The sequence below is a fragment of the Hyla sarda genome, chromosome 5, assembly GCF_029499605.1.
Source record: "Hyla sarda isolate aHylSar1 chromosome 5, aHylSar1.hap1, whole genome shotgun sequence".
In the NCBI taxonomy this organism is placed as follows: Eukaryota; Metazoa; Chordata; class Amphibia; order Anura; family Hylidae; genus Hyla; species Hyla sarda.
Window position 1 is genome coordinate 68,619,253 of NC_079193.1, and position 21,347 is coordinate 68,640,599.

At 43.1% G+C, this 21,347-nt stretch overlaps 1 protein-coding gene across 4 annotated transcripts in view; it reads left to right on the forward strand.

Annotated features, from left to right (window-relative positions):
* Nucleotides 1-21,347, forward strand: part of XYLB (xylulokinase) — a 238,974-nt gene that overhangs the window by 42,864 nt on the left and 174,763 nt on the right. For 3 of the 4 annotated variants that reach the window (XM_056519632.1, XM_056519633.1, XM_056519631.1), the window contains exons 2-4: nt 11,069-11,151; nt 13,733-13,802; nt 18,057-18,137. In XM_056519632.1, coding sequence (XP_056375607.1) covers nt 13,791-13,802; nt 18,057-18,137 — 93 coding nt within the window. In that variant the 5' untranslated portion in view covers nt 11,069-11,151; nt 13,733-13,790. Of the gene's footprint in view, nt 1-5,747; nt 6,303-11,068; nt 11,152-13,732; nt 13,803-18,056; nt 18,138-21,347 lie in introns of those variants that run through there. The other variant, XM_056519630.1, reaches the window with a different exon arrangement.

A 21,347-nucleotide genomic window follows, 5' to 3' on the forward strand; every position in this document is an offset into this window, starting at 1 on the left:
TCCTTATTATGGTACATTTAAGTAAAGGTCACATGAAACAAATAAACAGGTATTAGCAGTTACTGTGTTCCTGCCAGATTGGCTGCTCTCCTATCCAGAAGCTACATGACCTATTATTTTAATAGCCATGAAATGCTTCTTCCTAGACGCGTAGCACAAAACAGTCACCTGCCTCCAAGCATACCTGGTCGTGGTGACCTCTAGCTCAGTAAATTCACCATAAAATTTATTATGTTCTAGTGCTGTATTGCTTAGGTTACTTATGGTCACATGAACGTACTTATGGTTACTAATGGTCACATAACGTGTGGGGAGCTTATAAGATCTGTTACAAATACTGTAAGAGATAAACTATGACAACATATTTACAAAAGTTACGTCCAGCAAACCATTTTAGCGCTTAAAGCGAATTCAGAGACCCATTTACTTCAGTGGAGCTCTGAACGGAATCCCCCAAAATTTAAAGACATGTAGTTAAATTTTGGGGAATCCTAAATGCAGGATTTCTGCTGTCTGAATCGGACAACAAAATCCCATGGCACACAATGTGAATAAAATTTTGTGAAATTTGCAAGTGGAAAATTCGCACAGAATTTAACTTGGAAGTTCCACTGTGTGAACATGGACTAAAGGCCAATTTTCTGCTTTGGAGAAAGTGTGGTTGTGGTGAACGTGGGTCTGGCGTAAATGCTGCGAAAAGGATTTGGATTGTGAGGTTCGTGATGCCAGAAGTAGGATTGTAGTTAGTATGTATGATTGATGATGAGGTTTGTAGTGTCCAGCGTAACATCCCTGCAGTTAACTGACAGTTCCCACTGACCACTACTTAAAATAAAGCAGCTATCCACATCAAAGCCCCAGGAATAAATACATCAAAAGCCAGGATTTAGAGATAACAGCTTGTTTTCATTTATTTATTATTTTTTTTTTTTATTGGTGTTGAAGATCCAATATAACAGAAAACAGTGATGATGATACAGACTGGGGATATCACACGTGATAGACATGTTAGGTAGAGATAGCTGGTTGGATGTAATTGTTGGGAATTATTTTACTTGTAGTCCTTCTGAGTAGACTGGTTCTTTTTCTCTAGTGGTATGTGCTGGCTCAGAGGCGGTTCTGGCCTGTACTACAATGTCCCCCAAAATTTGTAACCCATCTCTTCTGAGTATGGAAATACCCCATGTGTGGACGTCAAGTGCACTGCGGGCGAACTACAATGCTCAGAAGAGAAATCACATTTGGCATTTGGAAAGCAAATTTTGCTGAAATGGTTTTTGAGGGCATGTTACATTTAGGAAGCCCCTATGGTGCCAGAACAGAAGAAAAAAAAACACACACATGGCATACTATTTTGGAATCTACACCACTCATGGAACGTAACAAGGGGTGCAGTGAGCCTTAACACCCCACAGGTGTTTGACGACTTTTTGTAAAAGTCGGATGTGTAAACTAAAAAAAAATTTCACCAAAATGCTGGGTTTTCTCCAAATTTTACATTTTTACTAGGGATAATAGGAGAAAATGCCCCCCCAAATTTGTAACCCCATTTCTTAAGGGGTCCTTAACAGCCTACAGGTGTTTGACGACTTTTCGTTAAAGTTGGATGTGTAATTGAATTTTTTTTTCACTAAAATGCTGGTTTTTCCTCCACATTTTACATTTTTTACAAGTGGTAATAGGAGAAAATGTCCCCCAAAATTTGTAACCCATCTCTTCTGAGTATGGAAATACCCCATATGTGGATGTAAAGTGCTCTGCTGCTACAATGCTCAGAAGAGAAGGAGCGCCATTGAGCTTTTGGAAAGAGAATTTGGTTGGAATAGAAGTCGGGGGCCTTGTGTGTTTACAAAGCCCCCAAGGTGCCAGAACAGTGGACCCCCACATGTGACCCCATTTTGGAAACTACACCCACAGGGGTGCAGTGAGCATTGACACCCCACTGGGGTTTGACAGATCTTTGGAACAGTGGGCTGTGCAAATTAAAAATTACATTTTTCATTTTCACGGACCAATGTTCCAAAAATCTGTCAGACACGTGTGGGGCATAAATGCTCACTGCACCCCTTATTACATTACGTGAGGGGTGTAGTTTCCGAAATGGGGTCACATGTCGGGGGGTCCATTGCTCTGGCACCATGGGGGCTTTGTAAACGCACATGGCATTCAATTCCAGCCAAATTCTCTCTCCAAAAGCCCAATGGCGCTCCTTCTCTTCTGAGTATTGTAGTTCGCCCGCAGAGCACTTTAAATCGACATAAGGGGTATGTTCTTACTCAGAAGAAATGGGGTTACAAATTTTGGGGGGCTTTTTTTCCTATTTTCCCTTGTAAAGAGGAAAAATTTAGGGTAGAAACAGCATTTTAGTAAAAAATTTTTTGTTTTCATTTTCCCATCCAACTTTCGTCAAACAAAATTCGTCAAACACCTGTGGGGTGTTAAGGCTCACTATACCCCTTGTTACGTTCAGTGAGGGGTGTATTTTCTAAAATGGGGTCACACGTAGGTATTATTTTTTTTGCGTTTATGTCAGAACCACTGTAACATCAGCCACCCCTGTGCAAATCACCAATTCAGGCCTCAAATGTACATAGTGCACTCTCACTCCTGAGCCCTGTTGTGCGTCCGCAGAGCAATTTACGCCCACATATGGGGTATTTCCGTACTCAGGAGAAATTGCCTTTTCCTTTTACCTCTTGTGAAAATAAAAAGTATGGGGCAACACCAGCATGTTAGTGTAATTTGTTTTATTTTTTTACACTAACAGGCTGGTGTAGACCACAACTTTTCCTTTTCATAAGTGGTAAAAGGAGAAAAAGGACCCCAAATTTGTAACACAATTTCTCCCGAGAACGGAAATACACCATATGTGGCCCAGAACTGTTTCCTTGAAATACGACAGGGATTCGAAGTGAGAGAGCGCCATGCACATGTTAGGACTAAATTATTGATTGCAAAGGGGTGGACACGTGGGTATTCTACGCCATTGTTTCCCAAACAGGGTGCCTCCACCTGTTGCTAAACTCCCAGCATGCCTGGACAGTCAGTGGCTGTCCAGAAATGCTGGGAGTTGTTGTTATGCAACAGCTGGAGGCTCTGTTTTGGTAACACTGCCGTAAGATACGTTTTTCATTTTTATTGGGAGGGACAGTGTAAGGGGTGTATATGTAGTGTTTTACTTTTTATTATGTGATAGTGTAGTGTTTTTAGGGGACATTCACATGGGCGGGTTTACGGTGAGTTTCCCGCTAGGAGTTTGGGCTGCGTTGGAAAGTTGCCGCAGCTCAAACTTGAAGTAGGAATCACTGTAAACCTGCGTGTGAATGGGGGGGGGGGGGGGGGGACCTCCAGCTGTTGCAAAACCACAACTCCCAGCATGCAGTGATAGACCGTGCATGCTGGGAGTTGTACTTTTGCAACAGCTGGAGGCTGTTACACATCCAACTTTAACGAAAAGTTGTCAAACACCTGTGGGCTGTTAAGGACCCCTTAATACGTTCCTTGAGAGGTGTAGTTTCCAAAATAGTATGCCATGTTGAGATGTAGTTATACAACAGCTGGAGGTAAGCATCTACAACTCCCAGCATGGTGAGACAGCTGTTTGCTATTCGTGCATGCTGGGAGTTGTAGTTTTGAAAGTTTAGAGGGCCACGGTTTAGAAACCACCGCACAGTGATCTCCAAACTGTGGCCCCCCAGATGTTGCAAAACTACAAATCCCAGCCTATCCAAACAGCAAACAGCTGTCTGGGCATACTGGGAGTTGTAGTTTTGCAACATCTGGAGGGATACAGTTCAAAGACCTCTGTATAGTGGTCTCCAAACTGTAGCCCTCCAGATATTGCTAGGCAACAACTCACCGGCTTCCGTATTCACAGGATCGCCGCACCAGGTAGAGGATCGCCGCCAGTAAGTGACCTCTGCCGCCGCTGCCGGTCACACCACAGTTCCCCGTTCTGCCCTGACTACTGTGGGTGGTCAGAACAGGGGAACCGAACTTTAACCCCCCCCCCCCCATCCCCGATCTGCTATTGCTTATGACCGACCAATAGCAGGGATAGGAGGGGTGGCACCCCTGCCACCTTACACCTATCCCATCAGGGGGATCGTGGGTGTCTTGGACAGCCCCGATCCCCCTTATTTTCAGGGTCACTGGAGACCGGTATGACCCACAATCGCCGCAGCTTGCTCGTCTGAATTGACCCCCCAGGGGTTTGCACGGGTTACCTGCTAAATGATTTCAGCAGGCATCCCCGTCCGGTCCCTGTCCAGCTAGTGGTGGGGACTGAGATTCCCACGGACATACAGGTACGCCCTGGGTCCTTAAGTACCAGGGCGTCGGGGCATACCTGTACGCCCTGGGACCCTAAGTGGTTAAAAAAAACAAAAAAAAACTCATACGTTTTAAATGTATGACAAAAGATACGAACGTATACCACAAACAAAAACCTACACCAAAAAGTGTATGCAACGTTTAGCCTTTTTTGGTCTTGTTTTGGTAAATCCATTTTGTGGTATACCACATAGTGATGTGTGTGGTATAGATGGGAACCTACTTAGGGCTCATTCACATAAGTCATGTCCGTTGGTAAAATTCGTTCAAGCCTTTTGCAAATGGATGTAAAAGGATCCTATTGATGTCAATGGAATTGTTTTACAATCTTTTGTCAACCGTTTGGTTTATATTCAGTTTTTTTGACAGGAAAAAAGACGGTGCATGCAGAGAAACGGATGTAAAATTTGAAGTCTATGGGAACCGGATGAGCCTTTAATGTCATCTGTTTGCATCAGTTTTTTTTCCAATCCGTTTTTGATCCATTATTACTTCTGAGCATGCTCAGAAGAGATGTGAGCAACCAGGAAGTAGCCAGATGAAAGAAAAACTGACAGACAGACATTAAAGGATATAAACAAATGAAAAACGTATGCAAAAGGATGCTTATTCATTATTATTCATTTTTTTTAAATAGTCTGTTAAAATAACAGACAAATGGCATCCCTATGCATCAGTTTGCATCTTTTTGCATCCGTTTGTTAGTATGGTCCGTTTAGCAGCAATAATGGGAGATTAGTGAGACGGGATGGAATGGCCATGTGATCCTAGCCTAGGATGTGTACCACAAATGAATGTGCAAAAACAAGACCAATTTGGCTCACTGTTGCATAAGTTTTAGTGGTATCCCTTTTAAGGCTAGGGTCACACGTAACGGATGTGCAGCATATTTTATGCTGCGGATCTGCCAGTGACCCGACTCATAGCGTGCCTCCAGCTGTTTCCACCCACCCCGCCGTGCCCCCTGGCCTGCTCACAGCAGCAATCTGCCACTCTGAGCAGCCACACTGGGGCAATCGCAGTGTACATTGCAGAGCAACCCTGCAAGGAGGGGCGGGGGGTTGGGGATAGTTGGTGCGGGGACATTTCGGGGAAAAAACGTATACCACATCATGTCACTTATATACTTCTATGGGGGGAAAACGTATACCACACTATATGTCACTAATATACTTCTATGGGGGAAAAAACGTATACCACAGCGTACAATTTATTTGTGGTACAGAAATAGCCAAACATAGCCAAAATGTACTTTTTGGATACTTTTTTGGCAACTTTTACATAATGGAAATCTATGTGCATACCACAGCAAAGGTTTTTAGGTACAGTTTGAACGTATCTTCTGCCATACTTCTGTGGTATAGGTGTGACCCAGCCCTTATATCTAATATTATTTCAATGTCCGCTTCGTTTAGCTAACGTGGAGTGACATTCGGCCCGATGAACGTGTGTCTGTCAGTGTTCCTATGCGAATATGTATGAGGGGAGTGACAACTATACAACAACATGGCTCCCCTCCTCTTCGCCTCATTTCAGTCAGTCCCACCCCCAGGAACTAGCAGATTTTGCTAGTGCAAGTCAATTCGAGTGTGTAACACTTCAGCATGTAGCCCATGAGTGTAGCTGTGCTGAGTCTGGACTCTCCTCAGTGAGCTAGTGCTGCACTCCATGACACTGACATGTGAGAACCAGGAAGGAAGCTGAGTACAGGAAACGAGGGATCATGGCTGAGGAGGGATCCTGCTGCAGCTATCTGTCCTCTCACAATAAACCTTTTTTCTAACCAGCCTGGCTTCATGTCATCCTTTAACTAAAATAAACTGGCACAGAACTAGTTAATGATTGACGGTATCGTGGCTGCCCCACAGTGCAGGACAGCGGAACAGACAGAAGAATCTGCGCACAGTGACCATCAGGATCCAATGGACTCTGCTGCGTATTACCTGGGGTTTGACTTCAGCACTCAGCAGGTAATAGGCCTCTTCTATCATATCCAGTTGTAGCAGAGCTGTGTGTCTTATGTGTATTATAGTCACACATTTAGCTCTGCTACATCTGTGATACATCCCAGTTTCTATGTTAACACAGTGTAAGGCTGGGTTCACACTACGTTTTCTCCCATACGGGAGCGCATACGGCAGGGGGGAGCTAAAACCTCGCGCTCCCGTATGTCACCGTATGCGCTCCCGTATGTCATTCATTTCAATGAGCCGACCGGAGTGAAACGTTCGGTCCGGTCGGCTCATTTTTGCGCCGTATGCGCTTTTACAACTGGACCTAATACTGTGGTCAACCATGGTTTGAGGTCCGGTCGTAAAAGCGCATACGGCGCAAAAATGAGCCAACGGGACCGAACGTTTCACTCCGGCCGGCTCATTGAAATGAATGACATACGGGAGCGCATACGGTTACATACGGGAGCGCGAGGTTTTAGCTCCCCCCTGCCGTATGCGCTCCCGTATGGGAGAAAACGTAGTGTGAACCCAGCCTAACACTGGAGAAATTCCCAAATGCTGGCACTTTCTAAGGCTTTATTCATACTTGCTTCTGAATTTTGGGTCAAGAATAAAAAGATGAATATGGTTCTCTATTGGGAACTCACAATAGCGCGTGTTTCCTCCTAGCGCGCTTAATGGTGATGCTCACGGTGCATGTGGGAAAACATGCGTATTAAATATTGGTGGTGTGAACACTTTGGTAGAAGTACGTTGGATTTATATTCCGCACTTTCTCCATACAGGCAAATCATGGATCCAACAAGTGTAAATGAGGGCTTATTCATTGCTGCGTTATAATAGTCAGAGTTTCTTAACCAGTGTGCCTGCAGCTGTTGCAAAACTACAACTCCCAGCATGACCGGACAGCCTTTGGCTGTCCGGGCATGCTGGAAGTTGTAGTTTTGCAACAGCTGGAGGCACACTTATTGGGAAACAATGGATTAGATGTTTGCAAGCACCTGGACCATGGCAACTTTTGGGGCAAATTTATTATTTGCCATCTGGGAAAATAGCTAAATTTTAACAGGAGCTATTTTGACAGTAACTGTCCAGAGCAGGATAGGTTTGCTATGGGGATTTGCTCCTATTCTGGCCAATCCTGACATGGACAGAGGTGTCAACAGAGAGCACTGTGGTCAGACTGGAAAGAAGTACACAACTTCCTCTGTATTATACAGCAGCTGAAAAGTATTGGAAGGATTAAGATTTTTAAATTGAAATAATTTCCAAATCTGTTTAACCTGTTGGGGACGGAGGGTGTACCTGTACGCCCTTCACCCACTCCCTTTCTATAAACGCGGGGCCACGCCGTGGACTCGTGGCTAATAGCGTGCGGCACTGATCGCGGTGCTGCACGCTATTAACCCTTTAGACGCAGCGTTCAAAGTTGAACCCCGCATCTAAAGTGAAAGTAAAAGTATGTCGGTTAGCGCAGGGGGCTGTTCGGGATTGCGGCGGCGAAATTGCGGCATCCCAAACAGCTGTAGGACAGCAGGAGGGTCCTCTACCTTCATCCTTACTGTCCGATCGCCAAATGACTGCTCAGTGCCTGAGATCCAGGTATGAGCAGTCAAGCGGCAGAATCATTGATCAGTGGTTTCCTATGAGAAACTATATTGATCAGTGTGTGCAGTGTTATAGCCCCCTATGGGAGCTATAACATTGCAAAAAAAAAGTTTGAATCACCCCCCTTTTCCCATTAAAAAAACCCAGTGTAAATTAAAAAAATAAACATATATGTGATATTGCCGTGTGCAGAAATGTCCGAAATATAAAAATGTATCGTTAATTAAACCGCACGCTTAATGGCGTACACGCAAAAGAATTCCAAAGTCCAAAATAGTGTATTTTTGGTTTCTTTTTATTTCATGAAAAAATGAATAAAAAGCGATCAAAAAGTCCCATCAATACTAAAATGGTACCAATAAAAACTTCATATCATGGCACAAAAAATGAGCCCTCATACCACCCCGTATGTGGAAAAATAAAAAAGTTATAGGGGTCAGAAGATGACAATTTTAAACGTATAAATTTTCCTGCATGTAGTTATGATTTTTTCCAGAAGTCCGACAAAATCAAACCTATATAAGTAGGGGATCATTTTAATCGTATGGACCTACAGAATTAAGAGAGAGTGTAATTTTTACTGAAAAATTGCTGCATAGAAACGGAAGTCCCCAAAGTCTACAAAATTCCTTCAATTTTGTCGCACAATGATTGTTTTTTTTCTGTTTTGCTGTAGATTTTTGGGTAAAATGACTGATGTCATTACAAAGTAGAATTGGTGGCACAAAAAATAAGCCCTCATATGGATTTTTAGGAGCAAAATTGAAAGGGGTATGATTTTTAAAAGGTAAGGAGGATAAAACTAAAGTGCTAAAGGCACCAGTTCACAAAAAAAACTTAAAAAATAGTTTTCCAGTGGAGTACATCTTTAAGTACAGTGGTAAATGGGGGTACATGCGGTTAAACACCCCCCTCACCTCTTTAAAAAGTTGTTGTTCATTAAAGGGACATTCTGGAGAAATTGTTTATTTTAAGGGGTATTGCGGGAATTTTTTTTATTTGTCTATGCTACAGGGGCTGTAGAGTTAGTGTAGTTCATAATATAGTGTCTGTACCTGTGTGTGACGGTTTTCTCCCAATTTTTATGTGATTTTCACCCCAATATTTATTTTTAACAGCATACAAAATGACTGTTGTCTCAAATTTTTCCCAGGTTGCAATGCGGCCGAGACCTGACTCACTAGTCAGCTGATGACAGGGAGCCTGTCTGCTGCAATGGGTGGAGGGATCACTTGGTGGGAGAGAGATCAATCTGCAACAGCTGTAGGCACCCTGATTGAAAAATACACTGATTTGAATGGATGCAGATCAATTATGTTTCAATGGGTGGGGTGGCTGATGTGTGTGAGGGAGGAACATGGAATTGTGGGATTTGTAGGCAAAAGAAGAAAACTCAAACAGGAAATACCAGTTCACAAAAAGCTATCCTCAGTGTTATGGTAATCTAACAACATAGTCATTTAGCCCCAAGACAAGCGCAGATCCTTCCTAAGCATGTCCATTACTGTCTGCCAGGTACATACTAAAATCACCTTATGGTAGATAACCCCTTTAAATGTTCTCAGGAACCCATACACATGTAATAGCTGTCAGCCAATAAGCATTGGGAGCATGCACCTCACCCACACTGAGAGGATGTGGAGGAGGGATGAAAGAGGCTGGAAAGGGGCTCATTCACAGAAACATACACAACTCCATGCTGGATTATATTTCTGCATTGGGCACAAGGGCAACCAACGCGTTGCTGGATTTACTAACAGGCGTCTTAGTAAATTCTGGACCAGAAATGGGCAGAACTTTGCTAATGTACGAAATACCAAAACGCCCTAGTTAGTAAATCTTTTGCTATGTTCCAATGGTGGAATGTCCTCCCGGAAAATTTTTAGGTGGATGCCAGCGCTAGGAGTGCTTGGAAATGTGCTTTCTCCATAGACAGCAATGCATTTTGGAGCAGATTCCGCAGAAAGAATTGACATGTCAAGCCTAGAATAGAAAATCCTGCTGTGTGCACGGTGCAGCAGAATCCCACTGAAAACAATGGGACTCTGCTGCAACGAAATTTCCGAGCTGAATTATTTCACCAGATTCCGCTCAGAAATTCCTCTGTGTGAACATAGCCTTTGTGTTTTGATTTGAAGGGAGGATGGGTAAGCCACTGCCAGGCTCCTTAGGCAGCATTTTATATTTTGTTTGAACAAAAGGAATGAAATCCAACATGCCTGATCCTTCTCTCCTATAACTATTTGTCGAGGGAGAGTTGGGAGACGCCTAAATATTAAACAGTTAACTGGTCCCGCCAAAGTCAGTGGGTTTGGCCGACTTGTTTCTATGAGTGGGGGGCTTTAGTGAAGACTCCCCCACCAGTCTGAAATTTCCAAAAAGCAAGAAGCAGGTTTAGGCTATGTTCCTATGATGTATTTTATTTTACTGAAAAAATGCACTGTGGGATATGTGGCAAATCCAAAAATCCATGCCACATTTCTCCTAGGTTCACATCTGTGTCGGGATCTCTATTTGGGCCTCTATTATAGATTCCATTCATTAGCGCCAATCAGTCTGCTTCATAACGGACATCAAAGGAACCTGACAGACCTCATTGACTTTAATAGGGTGTGTCCAGTGTCTGGCTGGGCTGGTGTTTGTCATTTTGCTGGAAAACAAATTCCTGCATGCAGTGTTGTGGTGGAACAGAGCCTTCTGATGCAATTGTAAACTATGACATGTATTCCCAATAAAAAGATTTTTATGTGACAAAGAGCCTTATAGTGAATTAGCCAACCATCTCTGTGGAGGTCCTGCTGATCCGGCTCGCTCTTCTCTTCTGATGAAGTGGATACTGCTTTTTCTGCTTTTCCTGTAGCTCAACCCATCACCCAGCTGCCAAATGCATCAAGGCCAGGGGGTAAACCAAGTAATCTTCTATTTGCCATGATAACCTGGCAGAAGCGTATATTGGCGGCATCATTTGTGGGTACAGTAAATAGTTGCATTATTTATTTGCACAGCACTGCAAATCTGTAGAAGCTTTATTTTTATTCACATTATACGTTAAGCCTTTATCCATGGGCTGCTGGAGTAGATGGAATTACACAATAAACAATACGGTATGTCAGTGTGCTATAAGAGTTTTAAGTGTGTGGCCATTAATACCGCGTTTTGTTTTTATTCTACAGTTAAAGGTTATCGCTGTCAATGAACAACTGCTGGTTGTCTATGAGGACAATGTTCACTTTGATAAAGATCTTCCTGAATTTGGGTAAGTGAAGCTTCTTAGTTAAACAAGTTTAAGAAAACAAAACTGAAAGGTTAGAGGACCTGTTGTCACCCTTTATGGAGTCCCTCTATGGCCATTCTAACTATAGATAGCTGAAGGGGGGGATTGTTCACATACCTGTTTATGGTATGCTGATTGCCCCCCTACCCCCTCAATCTGTAGATATAACAGCCTATACCCCTTCAGTAGTCCATCAGAGGGGCTGGGACATAATAATACTGCATAATGTGTTCTGTGTGAAGGGGGTGAACACGCGCTCCGGAGATCCTATTGTCTGATGATGGCCACGCCCCCTTTATTAAATAAGTGCCCCACAGAAAATCTGCTGATACTGCCGATTCAACCATGGAAATTAAACTACTAGAGTGAAGCAGCTTACTAGGCAGTGCCCAGGTCTAATCATAACAATTTAGAGACATTGACCCAGATTTACACAAATGCGACAAAATTCTGGGGCAATTTGTGACAAAATACTGTCTCACATGATGTGCGCCACATTTTTTATGAGTTGTACATACTTTTTAGACAATTTTCTGAAGAGCACCCCTCCCCAGGGTGCTGGTTATGCAGATGGCATGGCACAAAAATGCCGGCTTTTCTTTTTCCAGCACTATGATTGTAAGTGTTCAGTACCCAGAGCTCACTGCACTGAACTTTTCCCTGCTCTGCTATGAATGACAGATCAGGTGGCCCAAAGTAATGAATTCTGCTATGTACAGTTGCAAGAAGAAGTGACTGGATTTCTGCACTGTTCCCTGATAAAATACAGAGTGACTGTGATCTAACTAAACTGATATAATTCAACCATCATACTGTTATTGTGTCGTACTAAGCACTTGAGTAAACATCCACAGTGCAGGAAGAAAAAGTAAATCTGATGATAATAATGAGATGATTAGCAAAAGATATTTCACCTAAGGAAATGAGATTGGAAGTTTCCCTGCACTGTGGGTGTTTACTCAATGTGCTCAGTAAAAGGCATTAAAGGGGTACTCTGCCCCTCATCATATCCCCTATCGAACCCCGGTGATCTCTCCTGCAGAAGCCCCTGTCATCTGCTGCATGGGGTGAACTTCGCTCTGTGCCTGATGATGGGCAATACAGGGGCCGGAGTATTGTGATGTCACAGCCCTGCCCCCTCAATGCAAGTCTACGGGAGGGAGCGTGGCAACCGTCATGCCCACTCCCATAGACTTGTTGAGGCGCGGGGGGTGATGTCACAAGGGGGCGGGGCCGTGATGTCATGATACTCCTGCCCCTGTATCGCCGGTCATCAGGAACGGAGCAAAGTCGCTCCGTGCAGCAGATGACAGGGGGTTCTGCCGGAGAGATCGCGGGGTTCCCAGTGGCGGGACCCCCGTGATCAGACATCTTATCCCCTATCCTTTGGATAAAGAATAAGATGTCTAGTGGAAGAGTACCCCTTTAATGATACGTGCAAGTGTAGAAGGAAGAAACCGCACTCACCCACTTTAAATGTGCTGCAAACGAGGAGATTTTTATTCAACCGGGGGTCAGAGTCCGGAACAGGTGGAGAACGTGGAGGAGAAAAATGCAACTAGTTTCGCTCACAGAGGAGCTTTATCCACGGTGGCACATTAGCTGGATAAAGCTCCTCTGTGAGCGAAACTAGTTGCATTTTTCTCCTCCACGTTCTCCACCTGTTCCGGACTCTGACCCCCGGTTGAATAAAAATCTCCTCGTTTGCAGCACATTTAAAGTGGGTGAGTGCGGTTTCTTCCTTCTACACTTGCACCTATTATTGGACTTTTTCTGTTTAACCTGCACCCCCATCGCATGTCTGCTTACCCGATCTCCTGGAAGTACTATCACTACCAAAATCTATCCAATACATCTGGACAGTGCCATTTCCCCCTACATTTTACCCCTTTAATGATACAACTGGTTGTGTGATATTAGTTTACTTAGATTGTTTTATCAATACATGTAAATTAGATAACAGCCTAACCATAATATTATTAGTAATAAGTACAGAAATACAGGTGATTCCAAAGGGGTCACATACTTTTCATTAGGAGATTGTGAATCCTATCTAAAGGGTAGGTTCACACTGCAGAATTCCACGAGTAGAATTCCGCGCAGTGAACAGTACCATCAATGTGAATGGGTCTTCCACGAGACCCGTTGACACTGCGGAATTTCAGCGGCAGACAATTCCGTCGTAGAAATTGTTCCGCGCAAAGAATTCCGCGAGTACTGCATTGCTGTCAGTGGTGACGGCGCAGAGCCCCGCGGTCCTACCGCCGAAGTATTTTCAGCAGCGTCCGCAGTGTGAACATGAATCAGAAAGCAGCCCACAGCTTTAGGGTAAGATTAGTATTGTCTCAATCATATTGTGTGGCCCTTTTTGTGTACTGTCTAGAATCTATATATATATATATATATATATATATATATATATATATATATATATATTGATTCTAGACAGTAAAAGGGGTAATCCCACCTCTAAAAGTTATCTCCTATCCTGGATAAAGGATAACATTTTCCGATGTGAATACCCCTTCAAGTAATTGACATTTTGAGTGTGTCTTTTTTGCAGAACACAGGGTGGTGTTCATGTCCATGGTGACAAGTTGACAGTAACATCTCCAGTCTTAATGTGGCTTAAGGTAAGACATAATTTTTATGACCTTATAGTGGTTATACTATCTGGTGTAACAAATAAAACAGAACTTTACATTACAAATTACCTTCATTTAGACCTCCTTGTCAAAGACAGCAAGTGAACTGAAGTCTGACTTATGTAATATTATTATTGTTGTTGTTTTATATTGTTGTTGTTGTTGTTGTTCTTCTTATTATTATTAATATCATCATTATTTTTAATCTTATAATTACTTGTTTGCTATTATTACTTTTTCACTTAATTTCAACACCATGTATTGTAAAAAAAAAAAAATAGCATGTGTTATCTGTAAACTATCAAGTTGCTGCTGTTAAAAGGGTACTCTGGTGAAAAACTTTTTTTTTTTTAAATCAACTGGTGCCAGAAAGTTAAACAGATTTGTAAATTACTTCTATTAAAAATCTTAATTCTTCCTGTACTTATTAGCTGCTGAATACTACAGAGGAAATTATTTTCCGTTTGAAACACAGTGCTCTCTGCTGACATCTCTGTCCATTTTAGAAACTGTCCAGAGTAAAAGGAGATTCCCATAGCAAACATATGCTGCTCTGGACAGTTCCTAAAATGGACAGAGATGTGAGCAGAGAGCACTGTGCTCATGATGTCAGCAGACAGCTCTGTGTTTCAAAAAGAAAAGAATTTCCGCTGTAGTATTCAGCAGCTAATAAGTACAGGAAGGATTACGATTTTCTAATAGAAGTAGTTTACAAATCTGTTTAACTTTCTGGCACCAGTTGATAAAAAAAAAAAAAAAAAAGTTTTTCACCAGAGTACCCCTTTAAATCAACTGGTGCATGGAATTTAAACAGATTTGTAAATTACTTCTATAAAAAAAATCTTAATCCTTCCAGTACTTATTAGCTGCTGAAAACTGCAGAGGAAATGGTTTTCTTTTTGGAACACAGAGCTGTCTGCTACCATCATGACCACAGTGCTCTCTGCTGACATCTCTGTCCATTTTAGGAACTGTCCAGAGCAGCATATGTTTGCTATGGGGATTTTCTCCTACTCTGGACAGTTCTAAAAATGGACAGAGATGTCAGCAGAGAGCACTGTGGTCATGATGTCAGCAGAGAGCTCTGTGTTCCAAAAAGAAAACCATTTCCTCTGTAGTATACAGACCCTAAAAATTACTGGAAGGATTAAGATTTTTTAATAGAAGTAATTTACAAATCTGTTTAACTTCCATGCACCAGTTGATTTAAAGGGGTACTCTGGTGAAAAACTTTTTTTTTATTTTTTTTATTTTTTTTATTTTTATTTTTTACCTTTCTGGCACCAGTTGTTTTTTGAAAAAAAAAAAAAAAAAAAGTTTTCCACGGGAGTACCCCTTTAAGTGATCTTTTATTGATTTTACATCTCAAGATTTGCCTAGCTGCTGGGAGGAGAGAAAGATGTGTGAGAGCTCCAAATCAGCAGACACTCATTTATTCTTCCTTCTCCTCCCCTACACAATCTTGTGGCTATGACAAGGAGTACATGAGAATGTGTAAAGGGAGGAGTATAGATCTGCAGTTGTATGAAGGCAGTCCCTGGCAGGAACCTTGAAATACTCCCTGGAAGGAATGTTATACTGGGACATTTTCAAGTGGAAACTTTATACAGTATAGGGAAACTTTATGGTAGGAATTGTGTATAGGGACACTTTATGGTAGGAATTGTGTATAGGGACACTTTATGGTAGGAATTGTGTATAGGGACACTTTATGGTAGGAATTGTTTATAGGGACACTTTATGGTAGGAATTGTTTATAGGGACACTTTATGGTAGGAATTGTTTATAGGGACACTTTATGGTAGGAATTGTGTATAGGGACACTTTATGGTAGGAATTGTTTATAGGGACACTTTATGGTAGGAATTGTGTATACGGACACTTTATGGTAGGAATTGTGTATAGGGACACTTTATGGTAGGAATTGTGTATAGGGACACTTTATGGTAGGAGTTGTTTATAGGGACACTTTATCATAGGAATTGTGTATAGGGACACTTTATGGCTGAAGGTGTAGAAAGGAAAAACAAATTACTACAGTCATTCATTTTTAGTTTATTCCTGTTAGATATTTAGTGTTGTTTTTATTCATTCTAAAATTCTATGGCATTATTTGATCACTGTAGTGCTACTGCACTGTATAGTGACATTATTTATTCTCTGTATGATGGCATTATTTAGTTATTGTATAGTTGAAAAATTCAGTCACTGTATGGCAATATTTGGTCCCTGTACAGTTATATTATTCAGTCACTGTATAGTAGCATTATTTGGTCACTGTATGGGATATTATTCGGTCACTGTATGGAGGTATTATAAAGTCACTGTATGGAGGTATTATTTAGGCAATAGGCAAAGAATAAAAAGTTCTGCTCACCCCCCCCCCCCCCCCCACACCTTGCATATTCCACAGGTCGAACTAGCCAGGTGCATGGGGCATGAGTTGATAAAGGGTCCACCCAAAATGCGTCAGTGTTTTCTATACTATTTTTTATCTCCTTCCCTTTTTTGTACATTATTTAAAGGATTCTATAAAGCCTCAAGTTTTACTTTATTTAAAATGAAGACCAGAGTGCTGATTCTTTTCCTATTTGTAATCTTCTTTGTCCAGAATTTAGTCACGATATGGCAGTATCATTCAGTCACTGTATGGTAGTATGATTTGGTCACTGTATTGTAGAATTATTTGATCACTCTTTGGTGACATTATTCGGTCACTCTAAAGGGGCATTATTTGATCACTGTATGGTGTCATAATTTGGTCTCTTCATGGCAGTATTGTTCGGTCACTTTATAGCTGTATTGTTTGGTCATTGTATGGTGGCAATATTTGCTTGCTGTATAGTGACATTATTCAGTCATTTTATAGTAGTATTATTTGGTCACTGTATGGTATTATTAGTCACTGGAGGTATTTTTGAGACACTGTATGGTGACAGTATATGGTCTTAGTATGGTGGCATTATATGGTCTTAGTATGGTGGCATTATTTGGTCCCAGTATGGTGGTATTATTTGTTTTCTGTATGGCGGTATTATGTGGTCTCAGTATGGTGGTATTATTTGTTTTCTGTATGGCGGTATTATGAGGTCTCAGTATGGTGGTATTATTTGTTTACTGTATGGTGGTATTATTTGGTCTCAGTATGGTGGTATTATTTGGTCTCAGTATGGCGGTATTATGTGGTCTCAGTATGGTGGTATTATTTGGTCTCAGTATGGTGGTATTATTTGGTCTCAGTATGGTGGTATTATTTGGTCTCAGTATGGCGGTATTATGTGGTCTCAGTATGGTGGTATTATTTGGTCTCAGTATGGTGGTATTATTTGTTTTCTGTATGGCGGTATTAGGAGGTCTCAGTATGGTGGTATTATTATTTTTTCTGTATGGCGGTATTATGTGGTCTCAGTATGGTGGTATTATTATTTTTTCTGTATGGCGGTATTATGTGGTCTCAGTATGGTGGTATTATTTGGTCTCAGTATGGTGGTATTATTTGTTTTCTGTATGGCGATATTATGAGATATCAGTATGGTGGTATTATTTGTTTACTGTAATGTGGTATTATTTGGTCTCAGTATGGTGGTATTATTTGATCTCAGTATGGCGGTATTATTTGGTCTCAGTATGGTGGTATTATGTGGTCTCAGTATGGTGGTATTATTTGGTCTCAGTATGGTGGTATTATTTGGTCTCAGTATGGTGGTATTATTTGGTCTCAGTATGGTGGTATTATTTGGTCTCAGTATGGTGGTATTATTTGGTCTCAGTATGGTGGTATTATTTGGTCTCAGTATGGTGGTATTATTTGGTCACTCTATGATACTTAAAGTAAGCATTTGGATGGGTATAATTCTTAAATTCTAATGTTAGCATTAAATAGGCCATGGGAAAAGTGTAAATGCATGCCAGGGGATTGTGTTAGCATAATTTTGTCCAAGATGAGATCTATCAACAGTCTGCTTGTGGGATGTCTCCAGGTAGAAAAATCTCTGTGTTGAACAGAGTTAAAGTCAGCTGTATAATGAAAAATCATAAAACACTTTATAGAGATATACAATGCAGCAGAGATATTAAAGATCCATTTCACTTTAAACATTACATAAAGCAAATTTGTTCTCTATGATGGATAAAATAAAGCTGAATACTTTAATCTGTTAATTCCTGTGGTTTTTCTGATGGTTTTAACAGGATAAACCAAACATATCCTCTCTGATCCTCTATTTCTATCTCTCTGTACAGGCTCTGGATTGTATCCTGGATAGAATGAAGTCTTCCGGATTCAACTTTTCTAAAGTCAGAGCCTTGTCAGGAACAGGTCAGGTAAATGCAAGGACTTCTGTAACCATGAAGGTCAAAGTCATTGGCGACTATAAGGGTATGTTCAGACTACGTATTTTGAATGGAATACATCTGGTGGCCACCAACGAAAAACTTCTGTAGTAGGACCGTGCGGCACTGCGCTGTCACCATTGATGGCTTCTTTCTTTGCGCAGATCAATCTGCGGACAATTCCGCTGCTGAAATTCCCGAGTGTGAACGGGTCTGCGGAAGACCCATTCACACTAAAGTTAGGAGTTCACACCACGGAATTCTGACGTGTAATTCCACGCAAAATACGTAGTGTGGACATACGTGTCACGATTCGGCTGGCAGGAGGTGGATCCTCTGTGCCAGAGAGGGATTGGCGTGGACCGTGCTAGTGGACCGGTTCTAAGTTACTACTGGTATTCACCAGAGCCCGCCGCAAAGCGGGATGGTCTTGCAGCGGCGGTAGTAACCAGGTCGTATCCACTAGCAACGGCTCAACCTCTCTGACTGCTGAAGATAGGCACGGTACAAGGGAGTAGACAAGAGCAAGGTCGGACGTAGCAGAAGGTCGGGGCAGGCAGCAAGGATCGTAGTCAGGGGCAACGGCAGGAGGTCTGGAACACAGGCTAGGAACACACTAGGGAACGCTTTCACTGGCACAATGGCAACAAGATCCGGCGAGGGAGTGCAGGGGAAGTGAGGTATACATAGGGAGTGCACAGGTGAACACACTAATTAGAACAACTGCGCCAATCAGTGGCGCAGTGGCCCTTTAAATCGCAGAGACCCGGCGCGCGTGCGCCCTAGGGAGCGGGGCCGCGCGCGCCGGGACAGGACCGACGGAGAGCGAGTCAGGTACGGGAGCCGGGGTGCGCATCGCGAGCGGGCGCCACCCGCATCGCGAATCGCATCCCGGCTGGAGGCGGTATCGCAGCGCACCCGGTCAGTGGATCTGACCGGGGTGCTGCAGTAGCGAGGATGTGGCGAGCGCTCCGGGGAGGAGCGGGGACCCGGAGCGCTCGGCGTAACAGTACCCCCCCCCTTGGGTCTCCCCCTCTTCTTGGAGCCTGAGATCCTGAGGACCAGACTTTTGTCTAGGATGTTGTCCTCAGGTTCCCAGGATCTCTCTTCAGGACCACAGCCCTCCCAATCGACCCAAAATTTTTTTTTCCCTCTGACCGTCTTGGAGGCCAGTATCTCCTTTACGGAGAAGATGTCAGAGGAACCGGAAACAGGAGTGGGAGAAACAAGTTTGGGAGAGAAACGGTTGATGATGAGTGGTTTAAGAAGAGAGACATGAAAGGCATTAGGAATACGAAGAGAAGGAGGAAGAAGAAGTTTGTAAGAGACAGGATTAATTTGGCACAAGATTTTGAAAGGACCAAGATAGCGTGGTCCCAGTTTGTAGCTGGGGACACGGAAGCGGACATATTTAGCGGAGAGCCATACCTTGTCTCCGGGAGAAAAAATGGGGGGAGCTCTTCTTTTCTTATCGGCAAACTTTTTCATGCGAGATGAAGCCTGTAAAAGAGAATTTTGGGTCTCTTTCCATATGGTGGAAAGATCACGAGTCACTTCATCCACAGCGGGCAAACCAGAGGGCAAGGGAGTAGGGAGGGGGGGAAGAGGGTGACGGCCGTACACCACGAAAAATGGGGATTTAGAAGAAGATTCAGAGACTCTGAAGTTGTACGAGAATTCGGCCCATGGTAGAAGATCTGCCCAGTCATCCTGGCGGGAGGAAACAAAATGCCGTAAATAGTCACCCAGGACCTGGTTAATTCTTTCTACTTGCCCATTGGATTGAGGATGATAAGCAGAAGAGAAGTTTAATTTAATCTTGAGTTGTTTACAGAGAGCCCTCCAGAATTTTGACACGAATTGGACGCCTCTATCCGAGACGATCTGCGTGGGCAAACCGTGAAGACGAAAAATGTGTACAAAAAATTGTTTTGCCAACTGAGGCGCTGAAGGAAGACCAGGAAGAGGAATAAAATGTGCCATCTTGGAAAATCGATCAACGACCACCCAAACAACAGTGTTGCCACGGGATGGGGGTAAGTCTGTAATAAAGTCCATACCAATCAGAGACCAAGGCTGTTCGGGGACAGGCAGAGGATGAAGGAGACCAGCAGGCTTCTGGCGAGGAGTCTTATCCCGGGCACAGACAGTACAGGCCCGCACAAAATCAACAACATCCGTCTCCAGAGTCGGCCACCAATAGAAGCGAGAGATGAGTTGCAAAGACTTTTTGATGCCCGCATGGCCAGCGAGGTGGGAGGAGTGACCCCATTTGAGAATCCCGAGACGTTGGCGTGGAGAAACGAAGGTCTTCCCTGGAGGAGTTTGCCTGATGGAGGCTGGAGAAGTGGAGATCAGACAGTCAGGAGGAATGATGTGTTGCGGAGAGACCTCTACTTCCGAAGCATCCGAGGAACGAGAGAGAGCATCGGCCCTAATGTTCTTGTCGGCAGGGCGAAAATGAATTTCAAAGTTAAAACGGGCAAAGAACAAAGACCACCTGGCCTGGCGAGGATTCAGCCGTTGGGCAGACTGGAGATAGGAGAGATTCTTGTGGTCGGTGTAAATGATAACAGGAAATTTTGATCCCTCCAGCAGATGCCTCCATTCCTCAAGTGCCAATTTAATGGCCAGTAGTTCTCGATCCCCGATGGAGTAGTTCCTCTCCGCCGGAGAGAAGGTCCTAGAAAAAAAACCACAAGTAACAGCATGCCCGGAAGAATTTTTTTGTAGAAGGACCGCTCCAGCTCCCACTGAGGAGGCATCAACCTCCAATAGGAAGGGTTTAGATGGGTCAGGTCTGGAGAGCACGGGAGCAGAAGAAAAGGCAGACTTGAGCCGTTTAAATGCGTCTTCCGCTTGAGGAGACCAGGACTTAGGATTGGCATTCTTCTTGGTTAAAGCCACGATAGGAGCCACAATAGTGGAAAAATGAGGAATAAATTGTCTGTAATAATTGGCGAACCCCAAAAAACGTTGGATAGCACGGAGTCCGGAGGGGCGTGGCCAATCTAAGACGGCAGAGAGTTTATCTGGGTCCATTTGTAGTCCCTGGCCAGAGACCAAGTATCCTAGGAAAGGAAGAGATTGACATTCAAACAGACATTTCTCCATTTTGGCATAAAGTTGATTGTCTCGAAGTCTCTGAAGAACCATGCGGACATGCTGGCGATGTTCTTCTAAGTTGGCAGAAAAAATCAG